General features: G+C 39.5%; 1 protein-coding gene across 1 annotated transcript in view; it reads right to left on the minus strand.

Moving 5' to 3' along the window:
* jmjd1cb (jumonji domain containing 1Cb) overlaps positions 1–26522 on the minus strand; it is a 151052-nt gene extending 124530 nt beyond the window's left edge. The window contains exon 1 of the mRNA XM_077549842.1: positions 26105–26522. Coding sequence (XP_077405968.1) covers positions 26105–26260 — 156 coding nt within the window. The 5' untranslated portion in view covers positions 26261–26522. The remainder of the gene's footprint in view (positions 1–26104) is intronic.
* Positions 26523–27155: the final 633 nt, after the last annotated feature.

Below are 27155 nucleotides of genomic sequence, written 5' to 3' on the forward strand. Positions count from 1 at the left end.
CCATGAAACCACAAGATTCCCTGGGATTCACACTGGACAGTTGAGTTCACGCAATACACAACACAAACCGTGTATATAGAGCGCTACTGGTAAACAATACCCACGCTTGCCTGCCGTCACATCGATATGCTTTGTGGATATTATTTCTGGCACTTCTACCATGGGTAAGTATGTTTGTGTTTAAATAGTGTTCTTTGTCTATGCACAAGAGATTAATCTAAGTTCCCGGGTATTGTCAATTTAGGAATTTATTGAATAGTTTATTTGAATGAAGCCTGCATGTGACTTTTTTTTTTTACCTTACTATGTTGTGAATCACGCAATGTTTATGTGGCATAGTTGAGGCCGCTGATTATTTCAACCTGTTAAAGATCGTTTGTGTCACTAAAAGCTGGTAAATGTTTTCAGTTTTTTTTTTTTACTGACTACTGTAGTTGATGCATTGTGCCAGCAAGTGTTTTGTAGTAATTCTCTTGAATAAGTAAATATTGTTTTTGTCTAAAATTAAGGTGATTATATGGTGGTGGTTGTTTTGTTTTTGTTTTTTCAAAAAAAAATTGCCAATGGCACTCACTCACCATAAATACATTGGGAAAAAATACAGATAATGTGATCAGAATCAGAATTGGTATCGGCTAATCTTACTCACAGATGATCGTATCGGTATCGGCAGGATAAAACCCTGATCCAAGCATCACTAGAAATAATTTAACTTCCACTTGTATACAACATTCAAGTTAAAGCACATTTTATGACTGCAAACACTTGAGTAGAAATAGCACATAGCAGCTTACAGCAAGTAGTTACTAGTTAACAACGGGTTTTGTAAACAAGCACTACATGTGCATTCACACTGACTGCTTGTCCTCACTGGGGAAACTGCCCTCCATTCTTAATTGACTACTGTTGTCTGTCAAACAATAACAATGCAATCCATCCATCCAACCATCTTCTTTAACACTTACCCTTACTATGGGTCACAGACGAGTCGGAGCCTATCCCATATGACTTTGGGCAAGAGGTGGAGTACAGTCTTGACTGGCTGCCAGCCAATGGCAGAGAACCAGTACACTCTTGCTTTATCATAAAACATACACTTCAGGGCCAGTTTCCTCCGCCAAAAAAATTCCCAGTTTTAAAAAAAATACTGTTGTTAAATAAACACACAGAAATATTTATTTTTCGATTAAAGTTCATTTCCAGCATGGGTTTTCTTTGTGGCTTCTGTAGTTCAGAGCATGTCACCTCTGATGTACATTGCTTATGCTAACAACATACCTGAGATTAGAAGATAACTACTTTCTAAAAGAGGCTTTGACCACTCGTTTGGAATTGGTCCAGGTTTGAGAATTAGCATCAGACAAATAGCAACAACAAAAAAGAGGAGTTCCACAGTGTGTTTAAAGGCAGGGTTTTTCCAGCGTATACTTTAGAGAGAGCCATTAACTCTTTCACTGCCACTGACGTTTAAAGACGTCAAGTAAAAACCTACGGTTCACTGCCAATGACGTCAAAAGACGTCATCCAATGATTTTTTTTTTTTTTTTTTGAAACGGGTAGAGGAAACCCTTCCGCATGTCTGGTGAAAGTTTCCAGTCTGTCTGTCTCAGGAGATGAGAATGGAAGACAAAGGAAAAACGGCGGCCGGTCGCGAGGAGCTCACGCCCGAGACGTTTTTTTCAAAGACCAAAAGCATCGCTGAAAGAGCACATTGTTGACGACGATGATCATCATCGATGATGAAGATGAGGGTGGTGACTCCGTGGTTGAGAAGCATTGACGCGGCAGTAGAAGACGTTAGATGGAGCTAGATGGAGGAGGGAACGGGCAATGGCGAGCGTTTGCAAGCAGCTCTACACTTACAAGACGAAAGGCATCGACCAACGCTAAAATAGTACATTGATGACGACGATGATCATCCTCGATGATGATGAAGGTGAATCCGAGCTTGACGGCGAAATTGGAACCGCTGACGCGGCGGCTATGACGGTGTCGTAACGCGGAACACAACCGAGCACGCACAGGCGGATGTTCGATCGGACGACGGAGAGTGCCCCGAGTCCAATGCATATTCATCGGAGGAAGTGTGTACAGTCTGCTACTTGCTTTTTATTCTCCGGAAAAAAAGGCCGTCAAGAAAGTGTAACGTTTGCACGCAAAACGGACCAATGTGAAAGTGAAAGTAAACTGTTGTGCGAGTCCTGGCGTCTCCTTGCACGCAGGAGAGCGTTACAAAAGGAAAAACTGTATTTGAAACATCCACATAATTGTAAGTAGTACCACAGTTGCACACATTTGTAAATAGTTTGCGAAATTGTTTTGTCAAATTGTTACACTGTTGAATGGAAATAAACGTATTTTGCAATCAAAAAACACTTTTTCATTGTTGGTGAAAGCGTTTTACAGAAGTAAAGCACTATTTAGGTGTTTGTGGCATCATTCATGGAAAAAAAAAGTGTCAAATTCACTAGAGTACATGAAATAATATTGTTTCACAAAAAGCTCTTTTTCTCCGTTTTTTGTTTCAAAAGAGAGAATTTCGGTGAAAGTAACCATTTTCTATTGTTGATTACTGAAGAACGGAATAAGGTAGAAACAAACTTTTTTTTTCTGATGAAAGCTGAGAGTCCAATCTTTCATTTGGTAGTATGTGTGTTTCCATAGTCCAAACACAACATTTTCTGTGGACCTTGAAAGATCACTCAAAATGCTTAAATCGGCTGGCAGTGGGGACAACCCGTTTCTGAAAACGTCTGGCAGTGAAAGAGTTAATGCCAAATTGCCGGCCACCTCTGCTCTGAGAAACTCTGACATCACGCAAACCGTTATCTGACCAGCACCATCTTTAATTGCACTTTCACATTGTGTTTCATGTGACGAGAAAGGAACCTTTTGGAATCGTGGAGTCACTGCACATTGCCTAATCAGAAAGGGTTGACATTGTAACATGTAAAAAGGACATGCCTAAAGCCTGATGCTGTTGACAGGCTTATTTCCTTGGCCAAAAATGTGTAAAAATAAAATAAAATAAAATCATCTTACATGTACCTGCAGTGGTATATAGAGCATATATAAAAAGTTCACACCACAATTCAAATTCCAGGCTTTTGTGGGGAAACAATGAGAAAAAGATCAATCATTTTGAAACTTTTTTCTACCATTAAAGTGACCTATAAGCTGTACAAATAAAAAAATATATGTTATAGAGAACGTAAGTAAGCAAGTAGGAAGTAAAAACAAACAACTCAAGTAATTGGTGGTTGCACAAGTAGGCAAACCCTCTTATAACAGGGTATACTCAAAATTAAACTCATGTTTAACGGGAGTCAGCACATACATGCCACGCCACCATTTAGTACGTTTTTACTGAAATTTTCACGGTTTCACATGAACAAATTAGCCTATTTACAGCTTTTTTTAACCCATTCTACGCAATTCATGGAAAAACATGCATTTTTGTGACTTTCTGAAGCGTGGCAAAATACATCTCAAAATTCTGACAAATTCAGACAAGCAGTGGTCACTCAAGAGGCTCTTTAACAGCTGAAACAATAAACAGTTCATGTTGGCTGTAACCACACCAAAAAAAAAAACATCAAACTTGTTGTCCGCTCAACTTTCTGCTTTCTGCCATCACTTTCTCCCACTGCACTCGCCCGACCCAGCACTGGACGCAGTCATTAAATCACAAATCACATTGTGACACATTCAAAGCCTCACAGACAGCAGAAACGTAGAGGACTCCAATACCACTTAATGTGATTCAACTACTGAGTCACTACACTATTTACTTATTCTCTAATAAAAACATAAATATAGATGGGTGATTCTCTGAAAATAGAGCCTGAATGACAACATTTTGAAACTACTTGTATGATATATCTATTTATTTTATTTAAACTGGCAGGTAGAGTAGAAGCATCTGTAGCTAAAGCCAAACTGTGGCAAGGTTTTTACTTTCTGGTCCTGGATTCTTAATCTAAAGAACACCATCCCTCCAGTCAAACATGAAGGTGGAAACATTGTGTTTTGTGGGTATTTTTCTGCAAAGGGTACAAAAACCTCCTTTCAAGCACACTGAAAATAGGTTGCGGAAGGTTCTTTCAAAATGCAAATTACCTAAAAACACCATACCAGGGTAACCAAAGCAGCGTTTCTACCGCAGGAACTTTGGGGTAAATTTACGGGGCCAGACCCGTATGTGCGCGTCTCCACTGCAGGAGCCTTCCCAACCGGCCCGATAAACTCCCGATCAAGCTTTCGTGCTGATTGACCAAAAATTCTCTTAATAATCCTTTGTCTATTTTCGTTCCACTCTACTGTTAGCATTTTCAAATTCTTAATCTAGACGCCGTCTCCTCTCACTCAAACCATCCATCCACGCCAAATATATTATAAGAGCAGAAAAAAACAAAAAACGCTACAAGTTTTTCTCTATCCTTGTTCTGATTTTTGCGGCGCCGGGTTGAGTGACGTCACAAAATCCGGCGATTTCGTGTCGATCGAAACTCGTGACTTGCGAGTCAGCTTTTTCAAATTCTTCATCTAAACGCTGTCTCCTCTCACTCAAACCATCCATGCACGCCAACTACATAAAATAAAAAGCGGAAAAAAAACAGCAACCACCTAAAGTTTTTCTCTTTCCTTGTGATTTTCGTCGTGCGGTGCTTGGGTGACGTCATGGGAGAAGCCGTCGCACGGCGTTTACGTGTCGATCGAAACTCGTGACGTCGCAAAATGGGTCATACTCTGAGGTGGAGGCACAGCCACAAGCAAATCCTGTGACAGGAGCTGAAGTCCTGGGTTTCTGTAAAAAGGAGTCGGCCAAAGTCCCTTTTGAGCAATGTGCAAAATGGTGGCCAAAAACAAATAATGTCTGCTCACTCTGCATAGCAACAAGGGTTTCTCCACCAAGTCCTAACTTACGCTTTATTTTGGACTTCAAAACAGTTAAGACATTTTCACACAATAAAACGCAAAATATTTTGACTAATATTTTGTCTCTTGCTAAAGAACCATAAACGTTTGGGACTGATTATTTATTTCTCTCTAACGATCACCCTAACCTAAAAATAACTGAATTAAAAATAAAGAATACTATTTTGGTTCGTTTTTTTTTTTTGTTTGCTTATAGGCTACCCCTACAATTGTGTTGTTTGTTTTTGTTTAAATTATTATTGGGATATAAAAACATATTAAATAATAATGCGCACATGACATCACATCCGCTGACAGAGGGCGGAAAATTCAAACCCGAATCCAATCTGAAAACTATTGGCCAGAGGCTTAAATCAGTACCCATTGTGATTAGCTAAGGTGTCGACTAATTAGAAGATATTCCATTAAAAAATGGTCAAATAAAAAGGCTATTGTAAAGATATTTTGGGGAAAATTGTCACAACAGCTTTAAACTTGTTATTTTTTGTAATAAGTGAACAGGCAAAAAAGACGTTGTGAGAAATGTCCCAAAAAAAGCTATTAATGGATTTATGGCGTCAGGATTGGAGACAAGGAAAAACACTTTCAAGCATTTCCACTGGAGTGTAGATGACAAACAAAAAAACGAGACCTGGTTGCCACTACAGTGTCACCTAAGATCCACACCATGGTTAGAGTGAAGAAAAAGCATTTCACAGTTGTTCTTTTCAAAGGATATTTAATCAAGTCATTAGCAAATTCCCTCTTTCAATTATGGTTACGGTTTTCATTAATTTACTTTCAGGACATTGTGCATCTTGGGTAAAAGATGTGTTAAGATGATTACTCATGCGTATGGTAGGTTGTACATTTCAGTAAGAACATATTGATGACTCAGATTTGCGTGTAAAATGTTTGTGCAATGTGCATTAAATGTATGCGTATGTGTTTGTGAATGAGACCCAAAGAAAAACATGCATCACTTTGGGGGTTAACAGTGGACTTGACGATAAACATGAAGTTGCCTGCTGACACCAAAGCTTTTGGGTTATAATTATTTTTCCTTTATCTTCTATCAAAATAGGAGTTATTTGGTTTAAAGAAAACAATACAGTACTTCTACAAAACACATTTCAGAGCTGCAGTGTTACGAGAATAAAAAGTGTAAAGCACAGCATACTAACAGCTGTTCGGTAGTGGGCTACTGTAATGTATTCCCAGGGTTATCCTGTGAACCTATAGGAGACTTTATGGCTGCCGTATGTAGTGCAATGGAGCTCTGTGTGTGCGCTTGTGTGTGTCAGGAGAGCTCAAAAGAGATGGGGGAGGGTACATCCAGCAAGCAGCCTAAGCAAGCAGGCAATTCAGCCCATCCTGGTTTCAGATTACGTTTCCTTCAGTACCAGAAAACAACCCACTACCAAAGTTGTTACTTTTTTTGGGTACAGACTGATTTGGGTCAGTACTACTGAGCACTGATTCACGTGAAACCAAACAGCTGACCAAACAGCTGGCATTGAAGGAAATAATTGGATGCTAAAGAATAACGCCAATAAGTGCATTTACTTTACTGTACATATTGCACTTGATAAAAGAACACAAAAACATGGCTTTACGATTTGCCAATTGACTTCCAACGTTCAATGAGACGAACGATAACATGGTTTATTTATGTCATGGTAATCAATTAATTTACAATTTTAATGGTTTAACCCCTTTTTTTCTGACTAATTCTGTGGATGGTACATTATCTTGCACCGTGAAGCTGCAGTATGGATGTGTAGCCTTTAGTAAAGAGTATGACTTAAAAATGGGTTTAATGTTTTCATGAGCATACTGTACACTATTTTTGCAAAACCATTGATGTTAATATCCTGCCTCTAAACTCTCTAGCTGGTGTTCACAGGACAAAAAAATAGGGGATGACATGTTTGTATTCATACTCTTGACGCTAAACATCCACCATTTGTTTCTTGATGCACCGAAGGGTGCAACAGCTACGGGGTTGTGATACAAGGGGATCAGAGGTTAAACTAGGCCTGTTATTTTGGCTGAGCGGTTACCAATCCTACATTTGTATTTAGCAACTGCTAGCCAATCATGAAAAACAACGTGCTGCTATTATTTTGTGTTCTAATCAAGCAAAGAAATATAACCCTAAACTACATGAAGCCACTAACACAGCAGTTGAGGAGCACACAGAAAGCAAGCTCTACCATGGAGCAAAAAGCCTTTCACCATCCAACACAACACTCCAAGTACCTTTGACATGCAATACACAACACTTCATTGTGGGAATTTATTTTTTAGTCTAGTTTCAAATAGTCACTACAACCGTCAACTTTTGTGTAAATGTTCATGTAAATGAGATTAATTTATAAACTTGATGGCAGTGTAGTGAGAAAAAAAATATTCCACTCGTAGTAAGGTTATGATCAATGTGTTATGTGTTTGTATTTCAACCATGAATTGAGCATATAGACATCACAGGCTCTCAGTCAGCATGCATGCACTCACTCACAAAAACGTTTCCTGCCTTATTTTCAGTCACCAGCCTTTTATGAATTCGGGAATTTTAAGACTTGTGGGGCAAAAGTTGTCTTATTGGGTAGTGTTGGGATAAGTAATTGTACACTCTCAGTTAGTAGCCACTCAGCCACTCGTGAAATCGAGTGTGCTAAAGGTGCAAGGATTAACTCTTTCACTGCCACTGACGTTTAAAGACGTCAAGTAAAAACCTACGCTTCACTGCCAATGACGTCAAAAGACGTCATCCAATGATTTTTTATTTTTTTTTGAAACGGGTAGAGGAAACCCTCCCGCATGTCTGGTCAAAGTTTCAAGTCTGTCTGTTGTGCCTAAGGACTATTTTTGGCCCCTAGAGGGCAGCGATGACTCTCTTTTGACAAGATCGGGTGGGCGTCAGTAGTATAAAAGGCCAGGCGGGGCTAGAGCGTCGAGGAGTAGACGAGAGTTGAGGAGAGACGAAAAATGGCGACCGACGGTAAGAAGCAGACCACGCTTGATCGATTTTTTGGAAAAGGAGAAGCATCAACCAGTGCTAAAGTGCACCATTATGATGACCGCGATGATGATGGTGATAAGGAGGTTGACGCCGAAGCTGCAGCGTTGACGCGGCGGCAGCTTCGTTCACGTCCTCAGGCCTCAGAGGCTAGCGGTGCTAGCGCCGGAAAACGTCGTGCACGACCGAGCACTTCTGCACGCGAGGACGTTCAATCCGACGAAGGTGATGATGATGGCGACAATGAGGTTGATGCCGAAGTTGCAGCGTTGACGCGGCGGCAGCTTCGACCGCGTGTTAAGGCCTCGGAGGCGAGCGGTGCTAGCGCCGGAAAACGTGGTGCACGACCGAGCACTTCTCCGCACGAGGACGTTCAATCGGACGTTCAATCGGACGACGACGAAGAGTATCCTGAGTCCGATGGATATTCTTCGGAGGAGTGGGTACAGTCTGACCACGGAGAAAGTGATTCGGACAGTATTTCATCCGCAGAAGACGTCGAAGGTAAGCACAAACTTGCTATGAGATACTTTTCTAGCACGCTGCTAGCACCTCGTGTAACGTGAATGTGCATTCATAGATCGTGGATCGTGCTCACAGCGACGTCCCACTGCAAAGACGACAAAGAGAGGTATAAAAAAAGTGTTTTCAATACACCGCAACAACAAAAGAAAACGCTCTTTCGATATTATTGTAATTGTATATATTTCTTTCAGCTGCAGCTCAGAGTGACGCTCCTCAGAGTGAGCAGAATAAAGGTCCATCAAACAGTGGATCCAAGAAAAAACGTAAATATATATATTTATATATATATATATTGCATCACACTGATCTAAAATGAATATTATATGATATTGAAATGTATATTTGCAGATCCCCAAAAATCTGGCTGGCATGAAGCAGGCTGGCAGCCAAACTCCTTCCCCTTCACTGTGGAGCCAGGACCAAGAGGTGCCGCAGCAGAGCTGATTTCAACCCGGCCAGTTGACTTCCTGCAGCTCTTCATCACAGACGAACTTCTGCAGCACATTGCTGATCAGACAAACTTATTTGCACGTCAGTCAATGCAAAAACGGGCTGAAAGTCTGCCACACTGCAGGAGTCGTGCTTGGAAGCCAGTGTCTGTGTCTGAGCTCAAAACGTTTTTTGCACTCCAATTCCTTACTGGGTATATAAACAAGCCCAGTATCGAAATGTATTGGACTCAGGACGAAATAGAGACGACACCATTCTTCAGTCGCGCAATGCCTCGAAACCGCTTCCAGCTCATCTGGAGTTTCCTGCACTTCAACGACAACGAGACGGCACACAGTTCAGACGACAAACTATTTAAAATTCGTCCTGTGTTCAATCACGTTGTAAACAAGTTCAAGGAACTGTTTCAACCGGGCAGGAATATTTGTATTGATGAGGGAATGATGAGTTTCCAGGGACGTCTTTCGTTCAAAGTGTACAACCCCCAAAAGCCGGTCAAATATGGGATCAAATCATACATTTTGTGTGACTCCCAAACCGGCTATTGTTTCAATATGCAACCCTATGTTGGCATTAGTTGTTCTCTCCCCGATACAGTGTTCAACTTACTGGATCGTCTGCCAGGAAATGGGTACACACTATTCATGGACAATTTTTATAACTCTATTGCTTTGTGTGAACGTCTCCTGGCAGCGCGCACCAATGTTTGTGGAACGCTGAGGAAGAACAGGGGTGAACCCAGTGAGATAACGTGCCTAACCAACACTGGCCTTGGGGTGGGGGGGAAACTGGTAAGGCACAACACAAATGTTTTAATTGTGGCATGGCAGGACAAACGTTTGTTGAGGATGGTGACAACGTTTCACAAAGATGAAATGCGGACAGTGGAGGTGTGGCGGAAGGCACAAAAAAAAAAAGTGCCTTTCGAAAAACCAATTTGTGTTGTGGACTACAATTCCAAGATGAATGGAGTGGACAAGATGGATCAAAACATCTCGTACCACCCATTCACACGGAAAACGTTGAAGTGGCACAAAAAGTTTGTTGCCTATCTTTTCCAAATATGCATGTTCAATGCTTACATATTGTACAAAAAAAAAAATGGGACGAGTCAACCTTTTTTGGAGTTCATCCAGCAGGTGGTGAGAGGGTGGCTGTTGCCACAAGACCAGGAGGAAGTTGGGATGGAAGAGCATGAGGAAGCCAGACAAAGTACCAGGTCACCGTATTTTGATCCTGAAAGCCGACTTGATGGTAACATGGCCAAACACACGCTGGAACACATGCCTGCTACTCCCCGGAAAAAAAAGCCAGCAAGAAGGTGTCGGGTCTGCATGCGAAGGGGCATTCGCAGTGAGACAAGGCTGTGGTGCAAATCTTGCAGTGTCCCCTTGCACGCAGGCGAGTGTTACACTGTTTACCACACAAAAGTAAAATTTATGTAGTTCAAACATCCACACAATTGTAAATAATCACACATGCACTGTTGTACACCTTTGTAAATAGTTTGTCAAATTGTTAGTTTTCTATGTAAATAAACTGTTTTTTTTGTTATAAAAAAAGACTTTTTCATTGTTGGTGGTACTGTTTTATAGAAGTAAAGCACTATTTAGGTGTTTGTGGCATCATTCATGGACAAAAAGAAGTGTACAATTCACTGAAGTGCATGAAATAACATCGTTTCACAAAAAGCCGTTTTTCTCCACTTTTTGTTTCAAAACAGAGAATTTCGGTGAAAGTTACCATTTTCTATTGTTGATTACTGAAGAACGGAATAAGCTAGAAACAAACTTTTTTTTTCTGATGAAAGATGAGAGTCCAATCTTTCATTTGGTAGTATGTGTGTTTCCATAGTCCAAACACAACATTTTCTGTGGACCTTGAAAGATCACTCAAAATGCTTAAATCGGCTGGCAGTGGGGACAACCCGTTTCGGAAAACGTCTGGCAGTGAAAGAGTTAATCAGTTAATCAACAATTATTATTTTTTTATCATTAATAGATTAATTAAAAAGAAGTCAACCCCAAAATTTTCTTCACAGTAATATGTTGCATGTGCCCCCCAGTAGTCTAAATATAGCATTCTGATTAATATTTGAGGAATATGAGTAAAATCCACCCGTTTTTTATCCACCTCAGGAGGCAATCATTTTGACACTTGCCGTCGATCAAACATGACGTCACAGTGCCTAAGCGGTGAGCCGTGAATGGTCATGGCCATTGCCCTGAACAACTATGATGTATTTTTCAGTTGACAACAAGAGGCAAAATGGCCACCCCCAGAGATGGATTTCTGAATATCAGCTTCTCAACGGTAAATTGTTCTCCAAATTCTATAGTCCTCCATGAAAGTAGAATTATCTTTGTGTTAAATCAAAATTAATAATTAAAAACAAAGTTTTTTACTTTGGAAAACAATGATCGACATTTTTGCCTGTTTTTGGCATTTTACGGACCAATCAAGGAACTGAATCATAATTTATTTGTGTCCATTTTTTGTAGTGTCAATTTGAAATAATGTGCTTTTTTAAATAAACGGATGAAAATTTGAACATTTCTTTTATCCGACTCATCAATTTATCGACAAAATGATAGTGAGTGGCTTGGACAGTTCATTTGATCCTACCCCAAATTATTGGTGCCTGTTGTAATTTATAATTAACAGAGGGCAGGCCAAGCAAAGCCAAGGCAGAGCAGGGTCAGACTGTTCTGGAATGTAATCAAAAAACACCTTCTTTAGTTATACCTTGAGAGTGAGGAACCACAATGACGTAATAGAAAAGTGACTGTTCTTTTCTTAAAGCAACACTAAGGAACTTTCCGTTTTTGAAGGAAGACCACATTTCCCATGAGAACAAGCACAGTGCGTTGTTTTTTAGCTCACGCCAGCAAGTGAAATTCGGGCCAATGTTGATCCTTGACTGTCCTTTTGCTTCCCTTTTTCTTTTTAGTCTCCTGAGACAAAACTTTTCAGTTTTTGAAACTTCTGCCAGGAAAGCAGTAATCGTGCATCGAAATTCAAATTGACTTCCGTCCTTGTAACAAATGGGGACAGGGGTAAGCGACATATGCCATAAAGCAATCAGCACATTTGTAGTTTTTTGTGTGGCAGTGTTCATACCATCCTCTTCAAAGTTGTTAAGTGCCAGTAAAAATAATACCGACCCCCTCAGGCCATGACGTCTCTGACACTACATTAGTGTAGCAACAGAGCTAACCAAATACCTCACAAATCAAAATGACAATATAAATGATAGAAGGTCGTATGGTAGAGGTTTTTATATGGCACTACGATAACTATAATCTTGCACAGCTCCATTTAGCTCCACAGTTATGAATCGTGTCCAAGATAATGGCAGTGGGTTCCATTTGCGTTTCCACTGACGGAGCAAGGACCCCTAATGTATGTGTGTAATGTGCAATGTACTAAACGTACAATTGGGAACGCAAACAATTTGATAAAATAACCAAAGCTCAACGACATTGTCAGCAATCAATAAATACCCAAATGTTTTTTAATGACCATCTATGAATTCCCACTCCCCCTTGTGAAAGCATGAATGTTTAACCTACCATTATGTTTAACCTACTTTATGATGTGATGTTTCATTAAGCCATTGCTCTTAACTGACAGGCAGAGTGTTGGATATTTTTTTGCCTCACTGGCATGTGTTTGTTCTCAAAAAACAAAGCTGCTATTCACAAGCCAACACATGCTCCTATGAGGCGTGGAAATATATTGCCTGCTACGCTGCTGCACTGCAAAGCTCTGCATGGATACTGTATGTGGAAGGTTCTCTTCGAGTCTCAGGCTCTCATTTTCTGCTGATTAGCCACAAAGTGAACGTAGGACCACAGCCATGAAAGCAAACTAGAAGTGGAGCCACTGAACACACGCGAACATACAAAGGAGACTGTTATGGAAAACAAAAGATCCTCTAGGCAACGGCCCAGACAATCTTCTCTTTCCATTCGCTGTTAAAGAAGACCATTGTGGCAGTTATGTAATATAATGGGAGGTTGAGATGTTAACATTTGTGTTTTTGTGATTATTTTATATTAGTGATTGAAATTGGACTATTAGAACCTCCAAACTAGCTTTTGTTTTTTCATAAAATTGCTTCTGTAGTCAAGACAATTTACAAAGCAACACAACAGATGCTATATGCCAAGGTACGCTCTACCTATAGAATGTGCGGAATAGAATAATGGTCCAGGTGCAAGATGTGAGCTTTTTTTCTTCTTATACAATTATTATATTGATTATCATATACTTATTATAATTTATACAAAAAAACAGGTTGAATTGGAAGTGTTGGTGGAGACAGCCAGGTATGAGGAAAAAATTACATATTACTCTGTTGAATTCAGAAGTCAAGGACAAGCTTAATATGTGCTGTGGGACGAGATTCCTTGCAACAGAACACACCAAGCAGTATTCTAAGAATCCTTCAAGGCTTTCGTGTGATTATAGATTAACATGTGAATGATGTAAAGATTAACTAGGACTGGGCACACAGGGCTGAAGGATTCTCTGATTGTGATTTTTCTGGCAGATATTGCGATTTCGAGTTGATTCATGATTTGCTTATAATCAAGAATCAGATCCACCACATTCACTACATTTACAAACATGATAGGTTCACATCAAATCATTAAAAGACTAAAACCCGCATTTCACTGAGCGGCTCAGGCTTGCGAGGGTGTGCGCACGTAAAAAGTGTTGCTTTTTCGACAGGCTTTTCATTACGACTGTTTTTCTTGTGTAGAAAAATTTTTAACATGTTCAAAATTTGATGGCATCAAAAAGTATGGTCTGAGACTATAAAGAGGGTTTGAGAGTGTCTGTCAAGTGTCTTTGCAATGTTTTGCAACACTGAAGGAAGCCTGCCGAAAAAACAACTCTCGCTACATGTGCGCACCCTCGCAAGCCTGCGACGCACAGTGAGATACGGACTTTAACTTTACTCTACTTACTCTACAAACACATTTCGCTTTCTTGGGGACAAGAAAAACTGCCAACGTTTTTGCAACCTACAACAAACTGATAAAACCCCAACATTCACTACGTTTGCAACCACATGCAAGACTTAAGCACTTATTTTGCACATTACAGAAATACTGAATAAATATAAACCCAGTAAGGCTCACACTAGGGTCAATTAGTGGAACCCAGAGTTCAAAGCAAACATGGTGAAGCTGCATTTAGCTGTTATGCTGCACACAAATGGAATTAGCTGCTAACAGAAGTGAGCTATTTTTGTTTTCACTGCTTTGCTTCTGAAATGTTCTAAACAGTTTTGTTTGTTGATGCTTTGTAGGTGAAATTAAATGAGCTATAGAAATAAAACTGCCATATAGAGGTGTTCCATATCATACATTCTACGATATTACCGCTTTATTTTTTTGGGGTGGTAAAAATTGTAAATATTGCGAAATTGACGTGATGCCGTAATCCGTAACATCTTACGTCTTCGTGTCCATTTAGACGTACATGCGTCGTTCGCTGCTGCATAAAAACAATGTCAGAGCGTGTGTGTCTGCCAGTTCTTTTGTGCCTTCAACATAGCGAGACTGAGCTCCCTTTGTCGTTTGGTTACAAGAGTTGTTTACATTTCACTTGTGGAATAAAAGGTGCCTTAAATATTGTGCTGCAATAAAAGTGGTATTATTCCAAAGCACCAATCACAAATCTATTGTTCAGTAATATCGTCAAATATATCATCAACGCATATTTCTTTGAAATATCGTGATATGTTGTAAAAAGCCAATAGTGAAGATGAGTTGTGCAAATTCTAATTATTGTTTAAAACAAAAAGATACTAATACTGTTTTGTAATTAAGCTTATAGTTATTAAAATGTGTATTGGGTGCTATTACAGTCCAGTCACATACAATATTACAAACACATAACTCACATGAAAAAGGGATTGTGTATTCTGTCTCGTTCTGTTATTGAAATCACTGATATGATAATAATCTTCGTCAAACTAGTCTACAATAGTTTACATGCTTCTCCAATCTTAACGCTCTATCAATTTAAAGTCTGTTTGTCCCTCCCTTGTTGTATTGTGCCCAGGTAGGATAGGAAGAAATGTCTGGACGTTGTAAATTGATTCCTCTGCTGAAGCTACAACCAGTGTGAGAAATAAACGCACAACGTTGGTAGGTTATACATTATTCTTAGACTCATTGGCTTTAGTTTAGCTAAAACATACACAAATAAATGTACTCCTACTGTATGTAATAATAGATAGCCTGATTGATATGCCTTATTGTTTTGCAGCAATATTTGTGGTAAATCTGGCCTGTGTGACCAGAGACCCTTGACAAAGGCCTAACATCTTGGCTTGACACACTTCTTCCAATCTAATCTCCAATCCCTCTGCACTGTATTTACTAAGATAGTTAAGCCTCTTGCTAATGAGACGGTGCCCCATTGTATGGAATTAAACCAGAACACTACTCCGTCTAAATCACATCACACACAAGAACCAATTCTACTAGGGAATTAGGGAAACTTGAGTGTGTTTTGTATGACAAACAAATGAACATGCTGTACATTAAAATGCTGAGAGGAAGGACTATGGACGTGACAAAATACACTTGTATACTAACACCTTCACCTCACTGCTTCTGTTATTAAAACTTTGAAAAGATTGAGTAAAATATGCAATACCATGACAAACCAACAGGAACCATTTTAATTATTATACAATCTATATTTGTCACAAAAGAAGACCCACATATAGTAGTGAGGAAAAAACGCACGCCTTGTACAAGCAAAAATGTATGCATAAAGCAAGCTGAGCCACTCCAATAATATGAATGTAGCGAGTGAGTCTGGGCCTGTATTAAAAGCCTTAATCATGTGACTGTGGCAAAATTAATGCGAGAATATCTACAATGCTAATGGCTAAAATGATGTTGTGTTTCATCTAGATATAGAATTTATTTTGGGTCCAAGCAAACAAATGTAAATAATTCTGATTTAAGCACAACAAAACCTGACCTAATGAAACTTCAAATAGGTACTAAATATCCTCTACGTTCATTTAAGAGTGGTGTCCCGCCGCTCTCAAATATTACCCGCCTTTCCTTAAAATGTCTCCTTTTATTTCCCCCAAAAAAGAATTTAAAAAAACAGTTTTATTGTTGAGCATATAACCATCTTGCTCAATATGGAAATATACTCAGCGTGCTCATTTGCATAACGCTAGCATTTCGCACATCGAGTAAATCCCTCCTTGTTTGGGGTCGCGGTCGTCAAGCACATCAAGCACCTATGCGACAGCTAAGGGTGGGAAAATTTTCTTATTCTTAAATGCATTGCAATTCAGACGTAGACAAATCTGCCTCGATCCACAAATGTCCACATTTCGATTATTAAAATATGTAAATGCAATACAGAACATTCAAGATAATGCTGAACTAAGAAGCACTTATCTCCAGGACACTTTTTGAAGCACACACGACTCACGCGGCACACACGGACAAAAACAAGCATGGATGACCACCGCCCACCTCACCGTGAGATCCAAAAAGCTGCTTCTCGTTATGACCAGTGTTTTGTTGATTTGGTTTTAGTTAGATTTTGGTTGTCATTGTCTGTCTCGTCAAATTTTATCATGTCCACCTGTGCTTGTCATCCTGGTCCCTTGTGTCATCCAATCAGCTCCTCATCCACATGTGTCTTGTCCAGATGTCTTGTTAGTGTGTGTATTTGGTTCCCTGCGTTCTTTCAGTCCTTGTCAGTTCATTGTCAGTAGCCGGGTTAACATGGACACTTTTTAGTTATTACGATTGAAACCTTTACGAGTGAAGATCTGGCAGACGATCTCTTGACAAAACCCCGCCATTTTAATGTGCAAAAACGACAACGTCACGATGCATTTACGTCAAGACAGAGCATGCGCATACCAGACGCAGCCTGGCGATTACGATTAAACTGTTTGCATTACGTTCGTTCGGAGTGACAAAGGGAATATACCACCCATGTGATTCCGAAACGGGTTAGGATTAAATTCCATTTGGATTCAGCCTTTTCATTCTGATTGAGGTGTTTATATTCATTCTAATCAGAATACATGGCTCCGTAAACCTGGCTAATGTCATATCCGCCTCCTGACTGATTGCCTTTTGTTTACTTTTGTCAGCATTCCTGCTTCCTTGTGTTTGGGTCCTCAACCTCTATACAACTCCAGACACTTCTAATTTAATAGCAGGCGTGTGGAAACACTTTAACTTCTACAATGTCGAGAGTGAAAGTGAACTGGACAAGAGCCACGTTGTGTGTAAACTGTGTCGCACTAAAATAAAATACTTTGTAACACAACAAACATGAGAAGGCATGCAACTCAATATTGTAGAGTCGAGGAGACGGCTGTTGTTACTGCGTGTACGACCAGAGAACAATCTAGGAAGCAATTCCAAAGCTGCCAGCCTCATCGGAAAAGGCAAAGTGAATTACGAAAGCACTCATGTCATTTATTGCCAAGGATTTGCATCCTTTTTCCGCCGTGTAAAGTAAGGGATTTTGAGTAGGGATGCCCGATAATATCGGTGGCCGTTGGCAGTTATCGGCCAATTTGACGTCAAACAGATAAACCAGATAATAAAGAAATCCACCGATAATAATAGACGTTGGTCCATCTCCTGTGGTTGTGGCTCAAGTTGTGCCCAACTCCTCAACCCCTCCCCTCGCCTATTTTAATGTCACATATTTGTGACGTCATAATGCACGAGAACTCATATTCACAGAAGACGCATCATGGCAACATGAAAGTCGCCAGTGTGGGCTTTTTTTTACTGTCTCCCCAAAATGTTACCATCGCAGTTTTTTGTTGCATTTGACTGTTTTGTTTTGGCAAACTCAAAAGGAGTTACCGCTTGTCTTTGAAGCAGAAATATCAATAAAATTCATGGTGCTTTACACATTGTTTAAATGTATTTGTACATGTTAGACTTATAGTAGGACTCGAAAGTATTTTTGTATTCAAGTTAATTTTGCAAATAATTATTGGCTGACTTGACATTGGCACTTTCTAAATTATTGGTTTATCGGTATCGGTTGAAAATAGCATTACCGTGCATCCCTAATTTCGAGCACTGCTGAAAACGTTGGAGGCCAGGTACACCAAACCATCCCAACGCTATTTCACATCACACTATTATCTGAGCATATTGATGAAGTTTGTTCTTATAGAAGAACTTACAAATTTGCATAACATTCACTAGCTAAGCACATCTGAATTGATGTGGCCTGCCTTTTGGGTTTTTGTAGCATTGGCCTGATGAAAGTACTTTTAAAAGGAATTTGTTTTGTCATTTGAAGGAATTCTACACATTTGATTCCATTGCTATTGCTTGCCGCTTCTTAGCACTACTACTATCATCACTTGCCTTACGCTTGCCATTAGCCATGACGAATAGGCTAATTTTGGCACAAAAAATACAAAGCTAGAGCGCAAGAAAACACACTACCAAACAGACATTGGGTGCAGGGTGGATTTGGCTGAGTTAACTTTGGCGTGGTATGTCCCACTGTTTGTAGCTCAAAGGTTTGAATGTTAGTGTGAATGATTGTTTATTTACAGGTGCCCTGTGATTGACTGATGATCAGTCCATGACGTACGACGCCTCTCACCTGTGATCAGCTAGGATAGGTTCCGATTAAAACGAATTTATGCACTATACAGGCTACGCATATCAGGATGGACAGAGGCGTTAGTGTGTATTCAACGTATTAGGATTGATCACCTGGCTGGAAGCTGACGGATAGACACAAAACAGCAGAGGTGAGATCTAAATCAAATAATTCTCCAGTAATGTAGATACTAATCAAAATAATTCACCAGTGAGATGCCATTGCTATTGCTTGCCGCTTCTTAGCACTACTACTATCATCACTTGCCTTACGCTTGCCATTAGCCATGACGAATAGGCTAATTTTGGCACAAAAAATACAAAGCTAGAGCGCAAGAAAACACACTACCAAACAGACATTGGGTGCAGGGTGGATTTGGCTGAGTTAACTTTGGCGTGGTATGTCCCACTGTTTGTAGCTCAAAGGTTTGAATGTTAGTGTGAATGATTGTTTATTTACAGGTGCCCTGTGATTGACTGATGATCAGTCCATGACGTACCACGCCTCTCACCTGTAATCAGCTAGGATAGGTTCCGATTAAAACGAATTTATGCACTATACAGGCTACGCATATCAGGATGGACAGAGGCGTTAGTGTGTATTCAACGTATTAGGATTGATCACCTGGCTGGAAGCTGAGGGATAGACACAAAACAGCAGAGGTGAGATCTAAATCAAATAATTCTCCAGTAATGTAGATACTAATCAAAATAATTCACCAGTGAGATGCCTTGAGGTGTTTATTGGTGTTTTGCATTCCCACTCAATGCTTCAGACGCGAGTGCAGGCGTGCTGCCTGAAACTCTTAGGCTAAATAAGGGTGCTTTGACTAGGCTAATCCCACTTTCCATTGTGTCTAAACATATGACACAGACTCCGACAGGGGTTACCTCTGGGGAATTAGCTTTATTTTCACTGTGCCCAAAACTTCAAAACCAACAACCAACAAAATCTTTCCCTCACTCTCGCTCGCCCCTTTGGAGACATTATAGTGTCTAGTGTATAGTGTATATTATATACTACATGCCAACCTCACAGACCACCGCTGTCTGTGGATTTTCTTAAGCATTACTTACACCTACTGTATATCCGTAGTTATTCATAGTTGTTGTGGCAAATGTACTCTTCTCTTTAATATTCAGAAGTGTCTTTACTGAAGTCAAGGATGAACAGAACGTTCAATTTTTCGGATCGAGCTTTTACTCAATACCGCTTTTACCCGCTACCCAAATGGAGAAATTGGTATATAAAATTGATAGATGGATCATTTTTTTCCCATATTGAATGAAAGTGATATTGATTGATTAAGGATGTTATATTTTGCTACTTGCTACTGTTTGATGACAATTTTCTAAAGTTCACTTTATGACAATTTCAACTTCTTTAACTCTTTGACTGCCAGACGTTTTCAGAAAAGGGATGCCGTGGGTGCCAGCCGATTTAAGCATTTTGACTGATCTTTCAAGGTCCAAAGAAAATTTTGTGTTTGGACTATGGAAACACACGTACTACCAAATGAAAGATTGGACTCTCATCTTTCATCAGAAAAAAAAGTTTGTTTCTACCTTATTCCGTTTTTCAGTAATCAACAATAGAAAATGGTTAGTTTCACCCAAATGCTCTGTTTTGAAACAAAATACGGAGAAATCAAGCTTTTTGTGAAACAATATTATTTCATGTACTCTAGTGAATTTGACACTTTTTTTTTTCCATGAATGATGCCACAAACACCTATACAGTGCTTTACTTCTGTAAAACACTACCACCAACAATGAAAAAGTGTTTTTTGATAGCAAAATATGTTTATTTACATTCAACAGTGTAACAATTTGACAAAACAATTTGGCAAACTATTTACAAATGTGTGCAACCGTGGTACTATTTACAATTGTGTGGATGTTTCAAATACAGTTTTTCTTTTTGTAACACTCCCCCCTGCGTGCAAGGGGACGCAGCAGGATTTGCACAACAGATTAGTTTCACTGCGATGGCCCCTTCGCGTGCAGACGATACACTTTCTTGCTGGCTTTTTTTTCCAGGGAATAGCAAGTATATACTGCAGTGTGTGTTTGGCCATGTTGCCATCAAGTCTACTCTCAGGATCATGATACGGTGACGTTACGGTGGTGTTACGTCTGGCTTCCTCATGTCCTTCAGTTCCTGTACCGGGCGGTAAGAGATGTTCTGATCCATCTTATCCGCTCCATTCATGGTGGCATCGTAGTCCAGAACCAGTGTCTTCTCCGTGATCAGACTGTACCCACTCCTGCGATGAATATGCATTGGACTCGTCGTCCGATTGAACGTCCGCCTGAGCAGAAGTGCTCAGTTGTGCTCCGCGTTTTCCGGCGTTAACATTGCTAGCCGGTGAAGCTTTATGACGTGATCATAGCCGCCGCGTCAACGCTTCCAACTTCGGCGTCAACCTCGGAGTCACCATCATCATCATCGTCGTCATCAATGTGCTCTTTAGCATTGGTCGATGCTTTTCGTCTTTGAAAAAAATTCTCAACCGTGAGCTGCTTGCAACCGGTCGCCATTTTCGCTTCCTCAGCCATTGTCCCCTCAACACTCTAGCTCCGCCTCACGTCTTCTACTGACGCCTACCCAATCTTGTCCAAAGAGAGTCATCGCTGCAATCTAGTGCCCAAAAATAGGCATTTACTAACTAGATCTGCTTGATACTTTCAGCACAGCTGACCAAGGCTTTCCTCCACCCGTTTCCAAAAAAAACATAGTGAACGTCTTTTAATGTCTTTGCCGCTCCTCCGTAGGATTTTGCTAAAGTTATTTATTTTGGCAGTCAAAGAGTTAACATAATGAATGGCATTGTATTCTCTTACCACATATTTGTTTGACTGCTGTGTGAGACTAGGCAACCAATGAATATCACCATTCATCAACAAAACTCTTCTTCACATATGCACTTCTGCTTCAGACAACACATCCCGACTTTACTTTGTTTTGGACGTGGTGGAAAATTCAAAAAAGTGATCAAGAAAGGGATCCTGCGATCCAGAGGCCTGTCACGATAACAAATTTTGCTTGATGATAAATTAAACCAGAAAACATCGCGATAAACCCTCATATTGCGGTTTTCATATCATTTTTCAAATGCTATACACTTAATGATAATGGTATAATAATGCAATTACACTCTTTTAAAGATAAATCAAATTTTATTTCTTGACAATATATAAAACTGGGATTTTATAAAGAAAAAAACATTGTAAATATCCAAAATAAAGAATCTTAAACTACAAAAAAAACACTAAATCAAATGGACTGTAAGTCTCTGTTAACTCTTTTACTGCCATGGACGTTAAAAGACGTTAAGTAAAAACCTACGGAGGGCCGCCAAGGACGTTAAAAGACGTCATCCAATTTTTTATTTATTTTTTTTGGAAACGGGTGGAGGAAAGCCTTGGCCAGCTGTGGTGAAAGTTTCAAGCAGATCTAGTTAGCCTAATGACTATTTTTGGCCCCTAGATGGCAGCGATGACTCTCTTTTGACAAGATTGGGTAGGCGTCAGTAGAAGACGTGAGGCGGAGCTAGAGGGGACAATGGCTGGGGATGGGAAGCGAAAATGGCGACCGGTTGCAAGCAGCTCACACTTGAGCATTTTTTTTCAAAGACGAAAAGCATCGACCAGTGCTAAAGAGCAAATCCTGCTCCGTCTCCTTGCACGCAGGGGAGTGTTACAAAAAGAAAAACTGTATTTGAAACATCCACATAATTGTAAATAGTACCACAGTTGCACACATTTGTAAATAGTTTGCGAAATTGTTTTGTCAAATTGTTACACTGTTGAATGGAAATAAACGTATTTTGCTATCAAAAAACACTTTTTCATTGTTGGTGGTAGTGTTTTACAGAAGTAAAGCACTATTTAGGTGTTTGTGGCATCATTCATGGACAAAAAGAAGTGTACAATTCACTAGAGTGCATGAAATAACATCGTTTCACAAAAAGCTTGATTTCTTTCTTTTTTTCTGATGAAAGATGAGAGTTCAATCTTTCATTTGGTAGTATGTGTGTTTCCATAGTCCAAACACAACATTTTCTGTGGACCTTGAAAGATCAGTCAAAATGCTTAAATTGGCTGGCACTGGCGGCATCCCGTTTCTGAAAACGTCTGGCAGTCAAAGAGTTAAGAAAAAAATGTACTTGGAAAAAAAGCAAGGCAAAACTGCCAATCCAGTTAGGACCTTTGTCAACAAAAATGCACTTGAATCTAAATTACACACAACCAAAAGCAATATATAAAATAGACCCTGATGCCAACTATAAAAACAAAAATAAAATAAAATCCACTCACAACTGAAACAATAAATAGGCTTCAGTATAAGTTTCAGTAAAGAAAATTGTACTGCAATAAATATTAAACCTGAACCATCAAAACTGCCAACCATGTTAGAACCATTGGAAACAAAAGGGCAAACTAACAATAAAACACTCCTTATGAATAAAAGCAGGTGCCTCAACAGGCTTAACTGCACAACTGTAGCTACTAGATTTCAAGGAAGAATGACAAACATGTTAACTTTGGCTTAATGCTGCCACACGCGTTGTTTTGAGAATGTGCTGCAGTTTTACTCCAAGTCGGATGGTGTTGCTACGTCTGGCATTGACGAGATAAGACAATGAAAACCGTGAAACATTGCGTGCGAAAACACATGAATTGAGATGACCAGATTATGCTTTGCAAAATTGATCAATACGGTGGCAGCATAGGTAGTACATGGACGTATACAATAACCAGGACTGCCGGTCGTAGGGCTGTGCAATTAATAGAAATTCAATTACAATTTCAATTATTACACTCCACAATTACAAAAATTAGCATAATCATGGACAAAAATAACACATGACTAATTTTGAGTTGTTTAAATGTATATATGTGTACATTTTTTATTTTAAAATAAATGTAATAAATCTTGTTTGGTCCAAAAGAAATTTACATAATTATAGTGTTTCAAAGAAATGCATTAGTCTTAGTATTTTTTTACGTTTAAACATTTTCCTGTTTTGTACCAAAAGACAAATAATCGTCCTAATTGTCATTTTAATTATTATCAAATGAATCGGGATTAATATTTTCCAGAAGCCCTAGCCGATTGCCACTCGCAGCTGCACCCAGAGTAAATGAGAGCCAACGTCACTGTTAGCGTTGACCATTCCAAGTGCATTATCTCCGTATTGTGAATCACTTCTGCAAACTGAATACATCATCACAGCATGTGACTAAACGGACCAATCAAAAGGGATGATCACTGTGACATTCTACGCGCAGCAACAATTTGTGATGTGTGCGTGGCACGTGTTGGAGAGGGGCCGCAGACGTGCTTTGCGACCCAATGCTTAGGTCACATGATGCAAAGCAGCAGTTGTCGCCCGCGCAAACGCGAGTGTATAACGAGGCCATTGAGTCAGTCGCGACTCACAACAGATACAGGAAAGTTAAATTATTACCCAGTGCCTTTGGTAAAGAATTATCTAGCCCGGCAAACATATCAAGCTCATTTTAAGTTATTGTGAAATTTAGTGATTTATTGGTTATTGTGACACCTTACCCATTGCCTTCCTTATGTATGTTTTAATAAACCAAATGCCAATAACCCTGGATAATAAATATAAAATTCAGAGCAGATGATTAATAATAATGGTATATTTTTGCAAGGTTTGATTCCTATTCAGGTCCAAATCATGAATAAATTAGTAATAGATTTTGCTGTAGTATTGAGTTATAGTGGGTGTTTTTAAAAATGTTTATTTGTATTGTTTAAGCAGGTTGTTTTTGAACGATTGGCGATATATCAATGTCATTTGGCACATATTCTATACAATCAGATGTTTATCCACATTTGGAAGATGTCTAATTCAGATCTGAATACAGTATATCCAATTTCATGTGTTAGTTTCTCTTCAAGCTGCCTGGCATGATGCGTTTTACAATTTGTGTCACTGGAAACATGCAGCGTAAATACAGCCTAAAGTGTTTGTTAAACATAGGAAGTCATTATTATATGTCCTTGTTTGACACATACAACATACAGCAATGACTGTCAAAACAAATTTCTAGTAATTACACCATAGTCATATCTGTTTATGGTGTGTTTTCATCAAATATCTAAGTATAGTGGCATACAGTCAATAGAAACTGATAATACAAATACTGTTTCATAATCAAACATCTAAATATAATAGGTGCATTTGAAGGAAAACCTCGCAATCACAGCAAACATTAAGTTGACATGTTAAAAAAATTTAGACAGGAAGTTACAGACGAATAAACAAGCCCATGTTAATAATAAAATGTCCTTAAGCGAAATCTGTGACAACTCCATTACATTAGACATTTGAAAATGCACACATAACAGCAATTAATATCAAACCAGGGTTTTTGGCCAATGCACAGCTTAGAGAGTGATGTAATATGAACAAAAGGGGGGAAAAGAACAGTGACACATACTGTGCATTTGCCAGAAAAGGGCTTGTCGGGGCGAATATGCCATTGTTGTAGCTGGCTTTGGCCTGTAAACGCAATATGACACAGGTAAAGAAATGTGGAATTTATTTCCCACTTAAAATTGGACCTTCCAAAGACTCAACACACTTTATAGGAATCACAAAAGCTCTAAATGTGGTAATTTGAGATTTTAGACAATATTTTCAACAACAACTGCCCATTGTTTCGGCCTGCAGAAAGACAGTTTTAAGTGTTTTACATGTCTAACCATTACTTGTTCCTATCAATGTTGGAAGGGTTTTTCCTCGGTCAGATAATGTGTAGACATCATGTTTGTGGTTGAACATCATGCTCAAATACAGTGTATTTAATTCATAAATAATATGGATTTTTTTTTCACAGAACAAAAGTTGAATAAAAGGTTAAAAATGAGAACGCTAACCTTACTGTCTTGGTCAGCTGTTTTGCAACAAACAGCAAATTAAAGCATTTAGTTGCTTGGTAGTCAAATTCCTTCACAGGCTTTGCAATTGCAGCTGCTATCCGAACACAATAAGTACCAGCTTACATTCCAAGTGTATATTGTAGTTTATCATGCAATGAATTGTGAACATTATTAAACTCAAACTAATGGTTAACAGTCGTTGTACATATCATAGCATATGCATTCACGACACCGATGAAAGAGAAAGGTGTTTTTATTGCGCATAGTACTGTCTAGACCACCGTTGATTTATTTTCAATAACTGGTGCTGGTAGTCTGTCTACACCCATTTACTTGGTTTCTCGAGTGATCTGAAGAGCAAACTTTCACATCAATTCAAAGCTTTAGGTGCCTAAAGATTTGTAGCCATTTGACTCTTGACATGTAATCAAAATGAAATACAAAAACAAAACAAAAAAAAGACACGCGCGCCCGCGCGCGCTCACAACCACACGCACACACACGAAATAATGTCCGCCTTACTGCATTGCCTGGCTGGCCTGGCCAGCCACCAACCACAGAGATTCCTCCCAATCACTTTGCTTTGCATGTAACAGACAAGCGGGAGGACCAGGTCAGCGTTTTCCTTACCGTCAGGTCGAGATTGTCACTGTCTCGATGGTTCACAGCTCGTATGACACCGGACCTCCATGGCCAACGAGCGATGTCGCCGATTTCAGGCGGCTCTTCCCCGCTGACACAGAGAAACCTCTTCCCGACTAGCTCCGGCCGAGCCTCGAATGCCATGGCCCTTCGCTGGCCGAAAACCCTCCCTCGGAAAAAACTTCCCAACTACGACGCCCTTACAGATCAGCCTATTACGACATTAAAACGGTCTTAAGGACGTCCGCATGAGAAAGAAAATCAATAAACGAACGCAATTCGTTGCTAAATGGGTAAACAACCCGTGGGATTTAAATGTAGTAGTCTCCACCCGCTCGAACGTCAGTCCTTTTTCTCCTGGCTTGAAAAAAAAACGGTGGAACACTGAACCGCATCACAGCTACAATTCATGCTAGTGTTTCTCCGCTAGATCCTGAAGCATTCACAGACCGCAGCACGATAGTGTCCCTCCGCTCAATCCGCGCTATTTTCCCCCCAGAACTCAAGATGGCTTGACACCAGTGTACTGTACTTCCCAAGTAGTATCACTGTAATTACTGAGACAACTTTCCTGCTGCCCCCACACCCCCTTTTTTTGCGCACTAAACACAAATACAACACAAAAGGATTAGGACGTAACCCCAATATAACGAGGCCAGCAAAAAAATCATTGCTGTACAGTAAAGTATTCTCAATTGCACAAGTAATGTTTTGCGTAGTCGACAAATAATCTTATCAAGAAATATAATTATTTAGATAGATAGATAGATAGATAGATAGATAGATAGATAGATAGATAGATAGATAGATAGATAGATAGATAGATAGATAGATAGATAGATAGATAGATAGATAGATAGATAGATAGATAGATAGATTATTAAAAGCTGATGTGCTAGAAAGGAACCAAGGGCAGATTCAGAATCAGTGCTAAAACTATTAATCAAAAAAGTTTACTTGCATCTCTGATTTTAAAATTTAGTAAAAACAATCTGTTGACCAAAGTTATTTCAAGTGTTTAAAACAAACAAACAGTTAA

This window comes from Vanacampus margaritifer, chromosome 18, assembly GCF_051991255.1.
Source record: "Vanacampus margaritifer isolate UIUO_Vmar chromosome 18, RoL_Vmar_1.0, whole genome shotgun sequence".
Classification (NCBI taxonomy): Eukaryota; Metazoa; Chordata; class Actinopteri; order Syngnathiformes; family Syngnathidae; genus Vanacampus; species Vanacampus margaritifer.